The sequence below is a fragment of the Halictus rubicundus genome, chromosome 1, assembly GCF_050948215.1.
Source record: "Halictus rubicundus isolate RS-2024b chromosome 1, iyHalRubi1_principal, whole genome shotgun sequence".
Taxonomy (NCBI): Eukaryota; Metazoa; Arthropoda; class Insecta; order Hymenoptera; family Halictidae; genus Halictus; species Halictus rubicundus.
This window is the reverse complement of record NC_135149.1, coordinates 12062150-12081578: the sequence shown is the minus strand read 5'-3', so window position 1 is coordinate 12081578 and position 19429 is coordinate 12062150. Positions and strand designations below refer to the sequence as shown.

Below are 19429 nucleotides of genomic sequence, written 5' to 3'. Positions count from 1 at the left end.
AATTTCAAAACTGTATGCAATTTCAAAGACATACACTATTAAAATTGCATACGTAATCTATCCCATCGATTTCCACTTTCAAACAAATTAAATACAACGACTATCATCCGCAAAAGTTGCTTTGATAGATTATTGAAATGATACGCTGTAAATCGAAAAGGCTCGGCTTTGGTTACATTCAGAGTATCTTGTAGTTCACGCACAAGTAATAATCTCTGGAAGGGAGTCGAGGAGTTTAAAGTTTCTTGCGAATGGTAATCTAGCACTTAGCGTATTAAGCGTAATCGCTAAATCGAAATTGAAATTTCAAAGAAAATTATATAGCAACGAGAACGCTTCTCTAATAACTGCGGGAGCTAATTTCGCAGTTGGTCGCGGCTCTAAACAGCATCTCCTTCCCCTCTCTGTTTCTCTGTACTGTAAGGGAGCCAGCCAATAAAACATTGTTTTGCATGTTCGAGTCAATGGCATGCGTGCATACTTCGTCGGGTAATATACGACCGAGCACACACCGGTGTGCATGCCCGCTGATGACGATAGTTATGAGGATTTCCTAATCTTCCCAGAGAATTATGAGCCTGACTTGATTCACCGCGAGCCTCGCTGTCCAACCTTTCGCCGGAGATAATCGCCGTCTCATCTCGTGAATCATCGATCCAATAACAAACATTTAGACACCGGAAAAAGAGACGCGGGATTTTCCCACTACCGTTTTTCTCGCGCATAATGCTACGTGAACAACACAATTAAATCACCGACGCGCAATTAAGTCCGCTCGAAGCGATCATCTCGGCGCCATGCTCGCTCGCTAGGAAAACAGCGTGTGCAAAAACTGTAAAGGTAAAAAGAAGCCGGGTTCTGTGCTGTACGTGTTTTCGAGACCGACGACGAAAAAATACACCTCACTGGCCGACAGGTGCGCTGACTTAATTGACCGTGTTTGTAGGCGACGTGAGGCTATGTACGGAATTCCGTTCGACAGAGCCACTGGGCTCTTTAGCCTTGAAACGGAGCTGTCAGTATTAACTATTTAATCCGCGGTGGGGCTGTCAGTATGACAAACGTGATCTCGGTTTTCGGCATGTCTGCTCATGTGAGGTCAAATCTATTTCTTTTTTTTTTTTTTTTTCTTAGAGGAGACATAAATAATGATTATATCTTTTAAGTCGAAATAAACTTCATACTGTGGTTAATTTCGTGGGCCTACGTAAAATGATACATTTTTTACAGAATTCTAAACATGTTATTGTCGCTGCAAAAATCTTGTGATCTCTTTAGCGAGCCACCTTGGCTTAATGAATTTTTTCTCGGAGGACGCAAGAATAATAAATTTTTTACTGTAAAATAAACTTCGCAGTATACCACCGTGCAAGAGTGTTTCTTAACTCCATTAATTTCTTCCCAGCTCGTGTCCATTCTGACGGTCCGTAGATTGCGAATTACGGAAGGGCAGAAGTTCGGATTACGTTGTCAGTTCAGATCGGTTCGGTTCGCATAAATATTCGTGGCATCCCGAAGGGTCGAGGGATCGTCAGAGACACCTCCCGAGGGCAGCCTTTCCTCCTCGGGGCAGGTAGCTATTATACAAAGCTTCCTGGTTGCGAAAAAGTCTGCGGATTGCCGGGGGCGCGTTAATTTAATTGCCAGGTCCGCGGAAGAAGCGTGCTCGCTGATGGCCGGCGAATATGCAGACGCTAGCATTCGCTGGCGTTCGCGATCGCTGCGCAGGTGTATAGTACCGATAATAGTACGGTTATAATAACAGACAACGTGCATTCGCGTGAACGTGGATCGCTCGCACACGTCGTCGCGTATTCCTGCGTGTGAACACCGGCATCGGGCTCAAGTTATTCACGTTTCAGCGACTTTTCCAGGTATCGGTAACGCGAGATCATGTGTGTTTTGTATAACCGCTACGGACGGTCCTTCTACCAGCGTCATTTTACTCCCGTAAATAACCCTGTAAAATCGGCTCGGACCCTTTTGGACTAACGATCCGTCGTTATCTCCGTTAGTTACCGGAACGATCGCACATTAACTATTTCTCGTATCGCTTTTATCCTCTCCACTAGATCCTCGGTTTTATTAATTTTTTCTCGGACAATTAGAGAAAATGCGGGCTATCGTTATAATTTTTTTCACCTCTTCCTGAAAAATTTCCAGGTATGCATTTAACCCTCCGTCTACAGCCTCATTTTTCACGATTAATTTTTTCTGATAAAGAATTAATGAGAAGAAATAGATATCGAAAAATAGGAGTTCTTGAAATATCGCTGCGGATATAAACGACTCTGGTTGCCTACGGAAGGATAATAATATGTTACATAATATTGTTACTACATACTTGTAGAGATACATAGGCGTCTCACCCCCATGTAGGAGTTTCAGAAGCTGTCCGTCCCCAATTACCCGCCACTAAAACAAGTGCTCGCGTTTACTGCTCGAATTTTACGATTCCAATTTACCAACCCAATGAGTAGCATCTTCGCTTATAACTTTTCCTATTAGATATACAGGGTGTCCCAAGTTTGTTGTACTTCCTTGGATGAGGTGATATTCCTGAGGTCACTGGAAGTAACTTTTTCGTTTGCGAAAATGTACTCTGCGACTTTGCCAAGGAGATATTAGCGAAAAACACGGACCAATCAGAGCGCGGCCGCAGGTCCCGCTGAGCGTGGCGTTGCATTGGCATTGGCCGAGACGGAATCCGTCCGCAGTAGCCGCGCTCCGATTGGTCCGTGTTTTTCGTTAACAACTCCTTAACGAAGCTGCAGAGAACATTTTCGCAAAAGAAAAAGTTACTTCAAATGACCTCGGGAATTTCCCCGTTCAACGAAGTACAACATTTTCGGGAGACCCTGTATAAATCGACTACTATATCAGAACTGTCCCAGGAGCCCAAAACGTCAAGCGACTGTCATCGATAGTCACTTTTCGCATTCCGATCAACGCCAAAATGATTTTACGGCGTCCGATTGTAGTTGGACGCTTGTAATTATCAATGAGTGTCTCCCACGAGGATCTCCGCGGGGAGAGGCAAGGAGGAGAGAGCTCGTTGCAGGTTCGTTGCAGTCGCAGGAGCCTGGTCGGAGGCTCCAGGTAGCGGTAGGTCGAATCGTAGGGATCGTTAGGCGAACGAGCCGACGGAAAAAATCGCGCGTTAATAGCGGCGCGCAATTAAATAATAGCGAGGGAGCCCTGTACCACCCGCGGCGGCGATTTCATTAAAGCGCCACTTAGGATGCGATACGATATTCCGCGGAATGAATACGGTGGCCGTTCCTGCTGCCATTCCGCGTCCTGTAAAAACGACGTAAACGCGCGCGTTCGCGAATTACCAGGCTCAGGCCCCGACACGCATACATAACTGGAATTTAAATAAACATCTAATAAGAACCGAACGGCCGAAAGAGACGACGACGGCGACGCGGGCTTTTTGCGTTCCGCGATTTTTCAAATTACCCAGCAGAGAAGACTTTTTCACCACGACGATCATTTGCGAAGCAGGAAGCCGCCGACGGCAGAGTACTCTTCTTTCGCGTTTGCTATGACCAGGCGCGAAATTACCGACAAATGTGACAAGAGACCGCAAACAAATTATGAAACTCGAAGTTGTGGGCTTTTTAGTTAGCGCCGCGGATACGGCATGTTTATGGTGCAACTGCGTGACGTAATTTCTTTTTATGAGGCACAATCGATGCTCCTAAACTCGCAGATTTTGCTTCATTTTATGCATACCGAATTTTTAGCGATTCATTAAATAGAAACAAATTTCAAAAATCGTTTCGGATTATAATACAGTTACTTTTAATGTCGTCATTCGGCTTCAAAAGGATTAAGAAGCTCACGAAATTATTTTTATAGTACCGTTTCGAATAAATTTCCTGGACTTCTCATATTTAAGACAGAACAATATGAATCGCAGGAGTATTAATGAAATGGAAGACACAGATCATACAAAATTACGCGGCCGAGTTCCAGGATTTAATAAAGCGTTTTCCTCCAGGAAACAAACTTCTGGAGAAAGAGAGGGAGATAGAGAGAGAGAGAGAGAGAGAGAGAGAGAGAGAGGTGGAAGATCCACAGAAGATCCTCGGAGGAAAGTTCCAACGGTTAAAACGATTATTAGTCGTTTCTTTCACCCCGGAATGCTATAAAACCAGGAGATACGAAATCTCGGGATGACGAAGGGACGCTAAGGTCTCTGGACCCTTCCGAGGAAGTAGAGTTGATTTATTAATTTCTACGGTCGAGGCCCCGTTTCTTTCCGCGGCACTCTGTATCGATTCGAGGATACCTCGCCACCGCTCACCAATTAAATTGATAGCAACGTTCCCGGTTACCTACTCGTTATCTTGCCTACTGGCTGACTCTTAACGCAATCGTTAAGTGACACCCACTCGCACGCGATCGTCAATAGCGAAAGGGTTGTGAAAATTGTGACATTTAAGGGGCACCGCCTCAAAGGCTTTCTAGAACCTTGATCCCTTTGTTACGTCCATTCATTTCTTCGTTCGAACTGTCGGATGATTTTAGAGTATATTGTTGTATATTGACTTCGTTGACTTCCTTCACCTCAGGAAACCAGAAATTTTTACATGCCAGAAACGCCGAAAATCGCACATCTCAACACACGTATAACTTTTCAACTAGCGTACTCCTGGGATTGAAACTTGGATTTTCGGCATTTTCTCGCCAAAATCTACAGGATTATATCCTAAATAGTTACAAATTTCTGGTTTCCTGAGGTGAAGTTTAACCGCTTCTTCCCTCTGGCGACAACTGGGACTCGATTTGAGTTAAATAAAATATGTCCAGGAGACATACTTTTCATAGATGAACTTGCGGACACTTTAATTGGTAAAATATTTTTGCACGCCACTTTTTTATATAATTTTGTAATGTCTAGTAGACTTATTTGTTTCTAATTATTGTACATTATTCAATCATACAATGTACTCAAAATTCTGAATGTACAAACACGTGTTTTGACGACTACGTACATTAGTATTAAATACTAATTTCTGGTATGTAAAACAAGCATACATACAAATGATTTCTGTTTAGAGTTCCACGACTTGACATTAAACTGAATGATTACATTAAAATTAGGACCTTATGCCACTATTCCGAGCATTCATTTAGCCACCATATGCTCTAGAGTTTTTGTGGAGCCAGCCTAATTAATTCCCACCGAACCATCTGTTCCCGACACCTAATTTCCCTGCTTATCTGGCGAGCTAGTCCAATCGTTCGAATCTCGCCAGAAAATCTAGACCTAAGACAATTAGCCTACGGGTACAAAGACGAGTGTCACTTATCAGAGTCTTATCGGCGCGAGAGAGTTGACCTTAGAACACACGATTCTCGTAGAGTCGATTCATGATAATCGCCTCGGAGATAAATCGTTCTCAGCGACTATTCTCCACAAACTACATCTGCCTTTCGCACTATATATCTACGTAAAAACACTAATGAATGAACTGACATAACAGCGAAACTAGAAACTGCTTCATAATGAATCTAGAAGCTTCCGTCTCGCTTCGAACAAATCACAAAGTTAATGTTTACGTCACTCGTCGTGTTCTAAATATATCGGTTGAAGTGGATAAGCGTGTACTGGCTGAATTAATAGCGTATAATCGCGCCAATGAGCTTAAAGAGCGTAAGATCATCCATTGGGCCAGAATCCCTTCAAGATTTACTCGAGGAGGCCTCTTCAGGGTAGAAAAACAAGAGTATCGTGGTTGATAAGGAAAAATCGCAAGGGCCATGTGGCTCGTGTGAATTGTAACCCTGCAATGGTATCCTGGGGTCTCTCATGACCCCCGACAAAATATACCAATTCAATCAAGTTTATTGAACTTCTCCGAAAGATTTCGGGTTTTCAGTCTTAAGACTACATACTTGAGTAGTCCAAGCACATTTTTATGGAATTTTATGTAGGTCCCAGTGTGATACTTCATAGTCCGGCTAGATGTGGTACCGCTCAAGGGTTAAAAATGTTTGTAGCTTCGGGACTGTAAAAAATTTTGTAGTCATTTCAAAAGAGAAATTTTTCAGTACGAGAAGAAGAATAATGGTAATTGATAAACAAAAATAGGGCCATGTGGCTCGAGTGAATTTTAATACCGTCGGGGTTCGAAGGTTTAGGGCTGTACAAGATTTTGTAGCCCTGTAAACGGAAGGAAGTTTTTCAGTGGAAAAAGAGTATGGTAATTGATAAGCAAAAATGGCAAGGGCCACGTGGCTCGTGTGAATTTTAAAATCGTCGGTGTTCGAAGGTTTAGGGCTGTACAAAATTTTGTAGCCCTGTAGAAGTAAGGAATTTTTTCGGTGGAGAAAGAAGAATATGGTAATTGATAAGCAAAAATCGCGAGGGCCATATGGCACGTGAGAATTTTAAGATCGTCGGTGTTCGAAGGTTTAGGGGATGCTTCACCCTGTTGGTCTGGCTGGAAAAAAAATATTCGCAGCCGTGTAAAAAGAGGAAGGAATCTTACCTTGACGAGCAGGTGGATCGGCTGGCTGACGCTGAGTGGTTTGCCTCTTCTGGCGTTTCCGCCTCCGCCACCCAAACACTTTATCCACGGCATTCCTCGGCCGTTTTCTCGCCTCTCCGTTGCCCTGTTCGCTTCGTTCCTCCTACCTCCTCCTCGTTCTCTTCCTGTATCGCGTCTCTCTTCTGCGAATCCCTCAAGGTTCCCTCGGCTTTCCGCTTCTACAAGCGACGCTCGATCGCGGACGCATCTCGGCTCAGCCCTCGCGGTACCCTTCAGCGCGGCGAACTCTATGGTGGAGGAGTTGAGAAAGAACCCGATGGAAATCCCCGTTTAAACCACTCTCTGCGAAATGGGACACCCTGGGCCAACCCTCTTTCTCTGCCTTACTTGGCTTTTATTCGAGAAATCGAATGAGCCGAGGCGTTACTTCAATTTTTTACTCGAGCTTTCTAGAATCCCTGCAAAGCTTCAGCTTCTTATTTATTTTCTCGGGATTTAAGACTTTCAAGTTCCTTCCACCAAGATGACGTCGCTGTGATTTTTGTGAAGTTTCAGGATTTCTTGACATTTATAATCCTTTGTTCAGAGGATCAAAAACATTTCCGGCGTCATTCTGATTTTTCCCATTAAATAACAGTCACGATTTTTAATCTCTTATAAAAATCACGAAAGGATTTGTTGTTTGTCTTCTCGAGGTTTAAAGGCCTCGAAGATTCTTTGAAGTTTCAGGATTTATTAAAATTTATAATTCCTTACCTGCAGAATGAAATAAATTTTCAGTCTCACGATTATTGATTTTCAATATTTTATATAAATTCTCGAAGCTTGTAGCTTCTTATTACCTATTTCTTTGAGCTGTAGGATTTATAAATCCTTTTTATGAAATGATTTCAGCCACTTGCCTTTTTAGTAAGGTTTAGAATTTTTTAAAAATTTCTAATCCTTTTTCGGATGAACTGAACTGAAATATCTAGTGTCACTTTGATTTTTCTCATTCAGTCACTCACAATTATTGATTTTCCTGGTTTTCAATCGTTTTTAAAAAGCCTTGATGGCTTGTATTATTTATTTCCTTAAGCAAACTTTCGTTCACCGACTTTCTTACAAATTCTTAGTATTTTTCAGAAACCTCCAAGTATCACTGTAATCCTCTATTCTTCAAGTATATCTTCAGGGCGTTGGTGCTCCTCTTCACAGATCTCTCTGTCACGATTCAAGACGCCAAACTTCTACCAAAAATTCTCGGTCACAGTGCTCTCAATAAAGCTTTATCATTTTTCAGAAATCCTCAAGCACTTCTGATATGCTTTACTTTCAAGATATATCCTCTAGACTTCAATCTTCCTGTTCATAAATTTTTCTGTCAAGATCCAAGACCCAACACTACTTTTTCTTGAGAACTTTCAGTCCTTGATTTTATTCTTTCATCTTTCCTGATAAATCTTCAATCATCACTGGCGCCGTTTATATTTAATTCATCTCTCCGGAGCTTCAATTTTTCTCTGGAAATCCAAAATTCATTTTCTTAGAAATCGCCGATTTTTATAGTTTCATAATTTCTGAAAAATTCTCGATCACCTCTGGCACCGTCTACATTCAATGTACTCTTCAATGCTTCGATTCTCTTCGTCAATCCAAGGCTCGTTTCTTTCTCACGAAAATGTTCGATCACTGATCTTTTAATAATACTTTCATCTTGAAAACCTTCGACCACTTCGGACAGCCTCAATCTTCAGATCCTTCAATCTCCCAGCAAATCAGCTCAGCGCTCGCAAGGAACTTCGTAAGGACCCTTTTCTCGAAGGACTCTTCGGGTATTCCCGCCGTCAATATCCCGGTCAGTCTCGCCAGGGATCCTAATCGCCGCCAGCTGTATCGCAAAACTTTCGAAATGCTCCCGCGTGTCACACGGCCGATCCTTCGCGGAGCTCAATCGCACATGGCCCGGCGCGCACCGTGCGGCTCGGATTATTGAATTTTTACTGTGCGCGTTTCTTCACGGTGCGATACGCAGCTGCATGCGGAACGATACGCGGCGAACGGTGCTCGTTTATTCGCGTGCAGAGTTCTGCCTCGCGGCGACGTACAAGAGCCACGGTCCTCTCTCGCGCGCGGCTCCCGCGACACTGGCGGCTGTCGACTTCACTATCGTCGACTTTATAGTTGCGCCTTGACAGTCCGGGTCACCGCTTCCCTTATCTACCGAGACGAGCCACCCCCCTCGAGCGAGAACAATCCTTTTGCCACGATCTGCCTCGTTTCGGCGACCAACGATCACGACAGGTGTTCGATTAAAAAATTGCCAGCGAGCGACCAGCTCGTTTTTCGCCTGGTCACACGATCGACTTTCTATTCGATCGCTAACGCGGATTCAACAAAATCGATACCGTGATGCAAGATTTCGTAAGCCTCCTTCCCACGAAATCACTCGCAGAATGAAAATAATCGGCCGAAGCCTTCAGACTTATTCGATAAAAATGGCCCCGGCTTTTGTGGCAGTTTTTTTTTTTTTAATTTTTCTAGGCAGTTTTTAATATTGAACATTTAGAGTGAAGACGGACAACATTTTTTCTTCAATTTAATTAGTCACCGTGCGTCAAGTGTCAACAGGGTCGTCGTTCCTGCTTCGAGGACCAGTTTAGATCCGAGCATCTCGCATCCCCGTGCCGGAGGATCTTGGTTTGACGTTTCGTTCGAAATACGCGCGAGAATGAACGGGTACACGTGTCGGACAAGTTTAGTTTGACGAGCCTGGTGTTTTCTCGACCAGCTCGACCCGCGGCCCGCCGTCGACTGACAGAAAATACCAGCCGGGACCCCGAAGAGCGCTCCGAGGGCCGGACAGAGGGGCGGCAGGGATCGACAATCCGTGTCGAAACGCAGCTCGGCTATCCGCATCTGCGCCTCCTCGGCTTTTTCACCGATCGCTCTCGTTCCTCTACCGAGACGATCAGTAAAATCAACTGTTTATATTCCCCCGTCTTCGTTGATAATTAATTTTGGCTCCTACGAATGTTTTTTTTTTTGAGACTAATTTGCTCCGAACCCTTGCTCTTCCGCGGTGACTCCGAAAAGAATTCCAGCTATTGTACTTAATATTTAAACTGTTGTACGTTATTGAAAAAGGATCGTACGGCAACAAGTTTGGATTCGTTTTGATGCTTGGAGCCTCTACCTTCGTTGCTCCTCGTTAATTTTACTCGGCGATGTTTTCTAATGATATGACAGATGGAAAAATGTAGACATATTCTGTCTTGAAAATTCTATTAATTAAAACTTCTCTAGAATCTTTGGAAAATTTTTTTTTTTTTGGAACGGAACCACGAAGGATTCGTAGATTGAAGCCTCCCCTTTACAACGATCCCTTAAAATTTGATGTAGGATTTCTTTTTTTTTGCTGTTCTATGCAATGGAAATGAAGAACAAATTCGACTTCGACATTCGATCATCATACCTTTCATTTAAAGCTTCATAGAACGAACAGAAAAAATCGTATCTCAAGTTTGAAGATGTCGTTTTAAAGGGGAAGCTCCAATTTTCAAATCTATGGTGGATTCGTTCACAAAAAAATTTCTAATGTTTTTATAGGCGTTTCAAGCTGTAGCATTTTCGAGAAATAATCTGTCTTCGGTTCAATCCATCTCTGTCCGCTATATCGATGCACCAGTGTTGAAAAAAATATGTTAGAAGAAAATTCACGATAGAGAGTGAAAGTAGAGACTTCAAGCATTAGAATGAGTCCAGATTTATCGTCGTACGATTCTTCTTTACGAAATTATAATATTTTGTCGAAAATAAAAAATTTGGAGTTCGAATAATTTTTGGAGCTTCTCTATTATTACTTTATGGATTGTTAACGATCGGAAGAAATTCGTAGGAGAATAATGATGTGTTTTTGAATTTTTATATTTTTGAAGGCGTGGGAGTATTCCGTTCGTAGTAATAACAAATTGCGGTAGAATGTGTGAGGCATTTTAATATTGCTAAGACGTGGTCTTTGGTCATTTAACATGTTGTTCGATGTAGAATAATTTTCTGTTGCGATGTTAATATTTTTTTGACGTTAATTAGAATATTTGTTATTATCTCCCACGTATCACGTCTCGCTCCAATTACTGGCGCATTATAGCTGACTAATTATTATTATGGTTCAGTAAACAGCTTGAGGAATGTTTCGTATAGATTTCAGCTCGTTACATAAATAACATTAATGGCTTTCAGAACTAACAAATCTGTCGACAGGAAATTTCAAAAAACATAAATTATATACGCGTGTTTATACATATATTGCTCCTTTTACTCTTTACCTTGTTACAAATTTCAAGTTTATTTAAAATAAGACAAAGAACCGCGTTTAATTATAAAAGGCAGATCGAAAATATGAGTAAAATATCATACAAAATTATCAAAGGAACAGAATTCATTATTAAAATATTCTACCAAAAGATTCTTTTATGGAACATTAAAAATCAACGTATAATAATTTTCTAAATATTATGTCATTCTTTCTAATTTTAATTAGCAACACGCGCAAAATTAACTTACCTTCCTTTATGCAAAATACCAGAGCTAAATTAAATTCTCTGCAATTTTCAATCGCGAGCGTGGAAAACAATCTTTTGTAATTGCTTTATTTATCAAACAATTAAAATACAGGAAAAGTGCGAGTATTTTGTTTAATGCTCGTTTAATAATTTTTGAAATTTTCGACAATGTTTTAAAGAACTTAGTCACATTATCGTACTTGCAATAATTTTCTGTCACTGCAGCAAAAGTTAATATACAGAAAATTTGTATGAGATCATAAGGGACTCTATCACTACAGGCTTAATGTGAGAAAATTAGAAGCAAATTAAAATTTAACTTTCGTATCACCTTTTGCAGTATGAAGGACAGACATGTCCGTTTTAAAAGCAAGCTAACGAGACAAAATGCAATATAACATCAACACATTGTTTACTCTACATACGTATGTACTAAATGCCTAGCCGATAAAAGTCCAAGAACTGTTCTCACAGCCTCGGGGCATACCACGTGAGGAGCCACGAACCGAAGCCTCTAGAGCTTTGCTCTCCTTTTCTACGTTCGGCGTGGATCAAAGAATAGTATCTCTTGGCCGATATATGTCCCTGGCTAGACCCGTGTTTTGGACATAAATCGAGTAAACACTGTATTAAAGAAAATATAGTACAGTTCACTATTGAAAATGCTTTGCACAAACGTACGTTCTGAAACCGTGAATCGACGTATTGGTATCGAAAAAAATTTGTTTAAAAAAAATAAAAAAATAATTTTAACAAAAACAAAATGTTTTTTCGATAAAATTTGGAGAATTTGGGACAAATTTTATACTGGTTCGTGACCATAAGCGGTCGGAAGCATCATAGATGTGCATTCTGAAGCTGTGAATCGACGCATTGGTGCCCAAAGAATTTGGAAAAAATTTGGTGGTTTTCTCGAACCATAAGGGATCGTAAGCTGCAAAGATCCCTCAAGGAAAAAAATAAAACTACTGTTATACGATGTCACACTTTTTGTCGGGCAGGGTTTTAGATAATCGCGTGTCCCGATGGACTACACGGTGATCGAAGAGATTGCACGGGCTCCCCGGGGGGCCACCCTTGAACCGGTCCCCGAGCACCCTGTAAAGATCGTGTAAGTCTCTCGAGGGGGTCGGGGGAAAATGATATCGGCGAGGGGCAAATTACATTAGCACGCGAAACAAAATGCGTCCGGCAGTAGGCACTGTGTCGTACAAGCTGGGTATCAACGGGGAAACCGTGTTTACATCTCGTCGTGCCCGCAGATCTTTACGATGGGAGGCCATAAAGCCAGTGCCGTAGCCACGTATTTACACGAACCCGACGGGGCTACGACGTCCAACGATGATCGAACGGAAGTCAAGGTAACAAGAAAACGTGCAACAAGCTCAGTCTCGATCTCCCGAGAGACCCGTTCCTCCTTCTCTCCTTCTCTTTATCCTCCTCTCTCTCTCTCTGTTTCTCTCTTTCGTCCACTCGTTTGAAATTTTCGACAGACGTTCGCTTGCGTAAGCCCCGCCATCGTGACAGCATTAACATCGAGGAACAAATCAATGAGACATAATGAGCCTTGAGGAAAGGGGGGGTGGTGGTGAACAAAAAAGGAACGAGCCTACTTAGCTGAAAGAGCATTAGCGGTAATTGATTGATCGAGACTCTTCGTAATCGTGATCTAGCCGCGACGCGGTGTGTCACTAGAATTTTTGTTCGGGATCGATCAATCGGTAATCTTCCCTAGGCTTTGTACATTGCTGTATCCCGATTGTTTTGACAGAGTTTGAATGCTTTAATAAATTCAGATTCCATGTGCGGTCGTCGAACTTTAATCGATTAGGCAGTTTGCGATCCATTTTCACCGCCAGAAATGGTTGCGCAATACATACTCGACCGTTTACACTATTCACAAAAAATTAAAAAAAAATCTCACCAAAAAGGTAGCTGTTTATTCCCACCCCCCTGTGGAAAACCGTAACGCGTCGCAGCGATTTGAAAGTTTTTTCAAGGGGGGGGGGGTTCCAGGCAAGGAGGAATCGCCTTTCAACCGCGAGAACTTTGCACGCGCCTCGAGATTTCGCCGGGTTTTTCGCTCGGCTCGGTCGTTTGTTTCACCGGGGACGATGAGACGGTTGCGGGAGCTTCCGGAATCACCCGTTTTCTGGCCAGAGCAGAGACGGCCGGAGCACGTGCCCCGAAAGAGACCCAAAGCTCTCCGGCCGGGATATTAAGTATTCCGCTCGCATTACCTCCCGCTGAACAGAAAGTTACACACGCCTCGTTATGCGGCCAGAAGCGGCACCGGCGGCGTTGTGCAAACTTAATTAGCAACTCGGCCAACGGACATCGGGAAAAAGGAGACACGCTTCGGAGAAGCCGATGATTTATCTCTCGCGGCCCCCCGAGCCTCTGGAATCTCGTCCGTTTCGTCTCTCTCCCTCCATTCGATTCTCCCCCCACCCACCCCTCGTCGGAGAAGAAACGAGGCGGAATTCTAATTACGCGATACGATTTCGCCCCGAAATTTCATCGTGCCCGGTTTATTTAAATTATTCCCGTCGGCGCCCCCTGGGAACAGGACGCGTAAATAGCGCGTGCGCTTTTAATTGGAAGGATCCTGCGGCATCGCGGACACGAAACGAACCCCTGTATGCACGATACACTGCTAAAGTACACGTCCGTGCCACGATTAATCGCCCTGATTACTGTTTCATCGGCGACACACGCGGTTTAATTCGCCTACACGTTTTCCACGGGGTAATTAATTTGTCACTTCTGGCCGGACCGGAGTTTTGTATTTTTGTCTGTTCTTGGATCGTTTGAGAATGTGTCTGGTTCTGTGGAATTTTTCTGCAGACAGATCTTACTCTTGGTAACTTGTTTAACCCTTACCTTATCATCTACCGGTGGCTATTTCGTAATTTTTAAAAGTCCCTCAACAGCATGTAAAACGTGGCTTTGAAGTTTCCTTTTAGCATAGCACGATTTTTGAAAATTCTACTAATACGCTTCCGGTAGACAAAAAGCCTTGGAGTACCCTTAAAAAATAATACACGAAAAACAGAAAATAGAAAGAAAGATTTTCGTAACACAGAGAATGCGGGGCGCCATTAAAGTTGAAAAGGGCAAGTTACCATTTTAAGAAATGACGATATCGGCGGGGGCTGAATAAACGAGCTGGATGACGTCACGTCGACCGATTTCAAGACAATAAACAGTGATTACGGATACAGGTATCGGTCCTATTATCGGAAGAGAGCTTGCATGAATATTCAGCAGGGGCGGAGTCCGCGGTCATCGATCGTCAGATCTAGCATCACGGATTTACCGTTTCCTCTCTCGTTTCGTTTACAAATCTCGTAGCCGAGGTAAAGGGTTGAACCACGTCGCTGTCGTTGTAGCTGTAGCTGTCGCTTGTTCGTTAGGAATTCTAACGCGTTATCCCCGTCTGGGTTACCTAACCCAGACCTAGCCCCGAAACCCATTTGTATGCTAAAGAATTCGGCACGCGAAAAAACATAAAGTACCGGGGAAGCGGGTCGCTGGATGAAGAATCGGGTCACCGAGACGAGACAACTTTTGCCCTTTTCTTTTAATGCCTTTCGTAGCCGGGAAACGAATTTTGTTGCTCTCGTCTATCCCTCGACGATACTCGACGAATCTATTGCTGCCGTCCAGATCGATGCATTAGAATCTTATTAAAAACTTTCTATCGTTTTATTATTCTTCATGTTCATTCGCTCGACACGTCATCCTATGCACGTTCGTGCAGCACCTTTGCGATTCTTTTTCTTTCGAGAAACCATGAAGCGATCATTTTTGAAGATTTTAGATCATGTTGTATCACATGTGACATAGAACATGTTGTATCATAGAAACGTGTTCCAATTTTTTCTTGAGGAAGATGCAATATAAATTAATGTATGGACGTTTATGCCCATTACAGATGTAAATCGACGGTCAGTGACCATTACGATTTTCTTTTCTAGAAACCATGAAGCAAATCTTCTTGACAATTTCAGGACACACTATTTCATATTTGAGGAACATATGCCAATTTTTTTATTGAGCAAGATGCAATATAAACGTTTATTGCTCGTCACAGATGTAAACGGACGGTCAGTGACCATTACGATTTTCTTTTCTAGAAACCATGAAGCAAATCTTCTTGACAATTTCAGGACACACTATTTCATATTTGAGGAACATATGCCAATTTTTTTATTGAGCAAGATGCAATATAAACGTTTATTGCTCGTCACAGATGTAAACGGACGGTCAGTGACCATTACGATTTTCTTTTCTAGAAACCATGAAGCAAATCTTCTTGACAATTTCAGGACACACTATTTCATATTTGAGGAACATATGCCAATTTTTTTATTGAGCAAGATGCAATATAAACGTTTATTGCTCGTCACAGATGTAAACGGACGGTCAGTGACCATTACGATTTTCTTTTCTAGAAACCATGAAGCAAATCTTCTTGACAATTTCAGGACACACTATTTCATATTTGAGGAACATATGCCAATTTTTTTATTGAGCAAGATGCAATATAAACGTTTATTGCTCGTCACAGATGTAAACGGACGGTCAGTGACCATTACGATTTTCTTTTCTAGAAACCATGAAGCAAATCTTCTTGACAATTTCAGGACACACTATTTCATATTTGAGGAACATATGCCAATTTTTTTATTGAGCAAGATGCAATATAAACGTTTATTGCTCGTCACAGATGTAAACGGACGGTCAGTGACCATTACGATTTTCTTTTCTAGAAACCATGAAGCAAATCTTCTTGACAATTTCAGGACACACTATTTCATATTTGAGGAACATATGCCAATTTTTTTATTGAGCAAGATGCAATATAAACGTTTATTGCTCGTCACAGATGTAAACGGACGGTCAGTGACCATTACGATTTTCTTTTCTAGAAACCATGAAGCAAATCTTCTTGACAATTTCAGGACACACTATTTCATATTTGAGGAACATATGCCAATTTTTTTATTGAGCAAGATGCAATATAAACGTTTATTGCTCGTCACAGATGTAAACGGACGGTCAGTGACCATCACGATTTTTTTCTTGCAGAAACCATGAAGCAGATCTTCTTGAAAATTTGACGGTATACTTGAAGAACATGTATCAATTTTTCACTGGAAAAGGTACAGCAAAGATGGATATATGAACGTTTAAGCAGACTTTTATATGAGAATCTTACGAATTGATAATTTTTTTTTATTGATTCGTAACAATTACTGTATAAATTTCAACATGAAGAGGACACGATAAATGTTAGTTTTCCGTTGAACACGAATTACATTCATTCGCTGGGAGGTGTTTATTCACTGGACAGGTCAGCGAGGCTAGGAGCTGACCTAATATCGACAGTGTTTGACGTAAGCGTGACCGCGCATCCCCAACCCCGAAACGAAATGTAATAATCCTGGGTTTCGGAATGTGGGTTCGCAAGTAGGGGTATGGCGACATAGAGAATCGCAGAGAGCGTGGGAGCGGGAGAGGACACGCCGAACAAAGTTGTTCAGCAGCCACAGGCCGAGAGGTCAGCCAATTCCGGCGATGCTACAGCGTCCTGTTAACTTTCGTGCTACGTCAGATAGCCAAATGGCCGTGTGCTCCGCAGTGGCCTGTATTTCCAGGACATCCGTTTTTCCAAACCCCGTCCACCCCCGCGATCGAAGCCGTCGGATGCTCGATAAAAAGGCTGACACCGCTGCCGAACGGTGTTGATTAATGACCCCCGGTCCTGGAATTTTCGGGGCACGCTGATTCGAAATCAATCATTCCTTAAATCTCTTCCTTATTCACCGAGACTCCCTTCAGCGACAAAGGTTCCTCCGGGGCCTCCACGAGTGTCCTACTTTATTTTCTTTGAGCCACTGTGAAAAAGCTGAACTGAGTGACTGTTGCTGTTTGAGCTTCGTCCGCTTCTTAGACATATTTTTATTATACGCACGCTGCTACGATATTGTATATAAGAAGGATAATGCTTTATGTAGAGTAATCTGCTTTATGTGTAGACCGTGAATTTTCTGCATTCAAGGAAAATATTAGAAAATGAAATAGTGTTGAATAATTGATCTAAATGCGTAATAACGATTGCAGTGTGTCCTCTCGATAGACATTGAAATGTAAGTTTGAACAGCAGTTCATTAATTCCAGTTTATTAAATATTTTGTCCGAAGAGAAAATAAACAGAATAAAAAACTACAGACGACGAAGAAGACCCTGAAAACGAGTGAATAAAATACAGAGAGGATGAAGTACGCAAGCTAAAACCTGATTCACCGTTAATAAACCTACCTCGGACGGTTTTTGCAGAAAAGTGTTTACTTGTTCCCATAAAATATCGGTTTGTTTAAACCCCGTACAGCTATCTGACTCACTCCATGCCACTTTTTCCCCACAAAATACATGTCGTAATGCGTGTTGTTCGTCCCGCCGCTCCGCAGAAAAACAAGTTTTTCTTGCCACTCAGAATTCCTTTTGTGCACCAAGATGAATCACCCGAGCAGTTTGCTGATATCCTAGGCAGTAAATGGAAAATTCTAGGTACCTGCAAATCCGTATCATAACTGTAACAATATTCCTAACAGCGGTGGCTACGGAAACCGCCATTACACTGCTTGTGTACACGCACTCGAGATGGTTGCTACTCTACCCGCGGGTTTAACGACTATGACATAGAACGCGAGCATAATGTCGGGGCGTATCGTTCTCGGGACACGTATCTAACGTAATGGGAACTCTGAGATCAAAGATCATAACCGGGACCACGATGCAAATACGTTCCACGCTGATTTTCTCACCCCTCGTATGCGGAAACCATACTGTTCTGCGTTTCGAAATGTTTTACTCTAGTATCCAATATTGCAATGAACTGTTTATTGAACTATTGTGGACCGAAGTGGGTCATATTTGTATGAGAGTTTAACAGTATTTCACCAACGAATTTAGCACAGTTGAGGAACAGTACTTTTATTGTTATAACTAGACTGCGGATATTATTTCCTACTAACCAAATGTACTAATATGTCTCGAAATTAGAGCAAACTATTTTTATTATCATTGTGGCACAATTGACAAATTGAATGTAAGTCAGTAAAGTAAATAACAATTATTGCAAGACGCAATGTGGAGTCTGCCTCGAATAGGACCAGACATGGGTTAACTGTTTAATAATCAATTGGGGTGCCCTAAAAATTCAAAATTCGAGCTACTTATCTTTAAAAACTTTTTTATAGCAAACAGGAAAAAGTAGTTTCATGATCCACCTGGTAAGAACACGAGGGATTTCGCGTAGACGCAGATTTATAGGAGCGGATGTGCACGTTCAACGGAAAATACGCGAGGGTGAATTTATAGGCGATAACTCATCGGTTCGACGGTCAATTATGATCCCCGAAATGAAAAAACCGGCGACACCGGGGGTAGATAAATTCTCGCACTCGTTAATACCGATTAATAACCGATGGGGAAACTGTTCGAGCCGATCGAAGCTAATAGGATGCTGGGTAACAAAAGGCTGCGGACTTTGCGCGGGTAGCTCGGGAAACCGCGCAGCGTGCGGGGGCTTTCCAGCCGGATTTTCCGTCGGAATCGATTTAACGTGCCACGTATTTCGCCGCCGGAAGCGCTGGCTTCGTTTTCGCGGCTCCGTTTTCGACTGTGTCCGCGAAATAATCCCGGATTCCCCGGCGAACGGTCTTTCTCGAAAACTCTGGCTGGCAACTTGCAAATATTTTCCGGGGAAGCAGCTCTCTTGTTTTCCCATTTTCCATGCGGATTGAGAGCGACTGGTGACAAATGGGGACGAGAAACGGAGTACGTAAGCACCGGGGATTTTGTTCGAACGCAAATATAACGTAGCCGAAGGCAAATTAGGGGGGCTCTAAGTCATCGTTACGCTGATTCGCGGATTGTTCATTAAATAAAGATCCTTGATATTCAGCTGTACCCGCTGATCAAGCAATTTTTATCTCGATAACTTAGTGGACCTATCAAGTTGATCTTTTTTTCATTTTAATCAGTCCGATTTGGTCCGGCGCATAGCATTTTTGTCCGCGTCGAATTAGTTTTGGAATACATATTGTTTTTTCGATTTTCCTAATAAGAGGTCCTGAAGACTGAATTTTCATGATTAACCTTGATTATATTGTAAAATCATTTTGTCGACGTAAGAAAAGTAGTTTACAATAGCTTAAACCTTGCCGATTAAAACGAACAAAAATTCGACCCAGTACGACTACCAGTCTCTGAGATAAAAATTCCCAAGCACAGCCTTCTTTCAACCGAAGTAGAATCGAAGAAAAATTGTACGGTGCAAAGGTTTGTATTTTAGTGACAAATAGGAAAAAT

The 19429-nt window shown here is 42.2% G+C and overlaps 1 protein-coding gene across 7 annotated transcripts in view; it reads right to left on the bottom strand.

The window, feature by feature from the left end:
* The window catches only part of By (focal adhesion protein tensin), a 247087-nt gene extending 239404 nt beyond the window's left edge, over positions 1-7683 (bottom strand). For 3 of the 7 annotated variants that reach the window (XM_076788232.1, XM_076788258.1, XM_076788240.1), the window contains exon 1: positions 6504-7683. In XM_076788232.1, coding sequence (XP_076644347.1) covers positions 6504-6596 — 93 coding nt within the window. In that variant the 5' untranslated portion in view covers positions 6597-7683. The remainder of the gene's footprint in view (positions 1-6503) is intronic. The other 4 variants (XM_076788223.1, XM_076788263.1, XM_076788271.1 and 1 more) reach the window with 2 other exon arrangements.
* Between the last annotated feature and the right edge of the window lie 11746 nt (positions 7684-19429).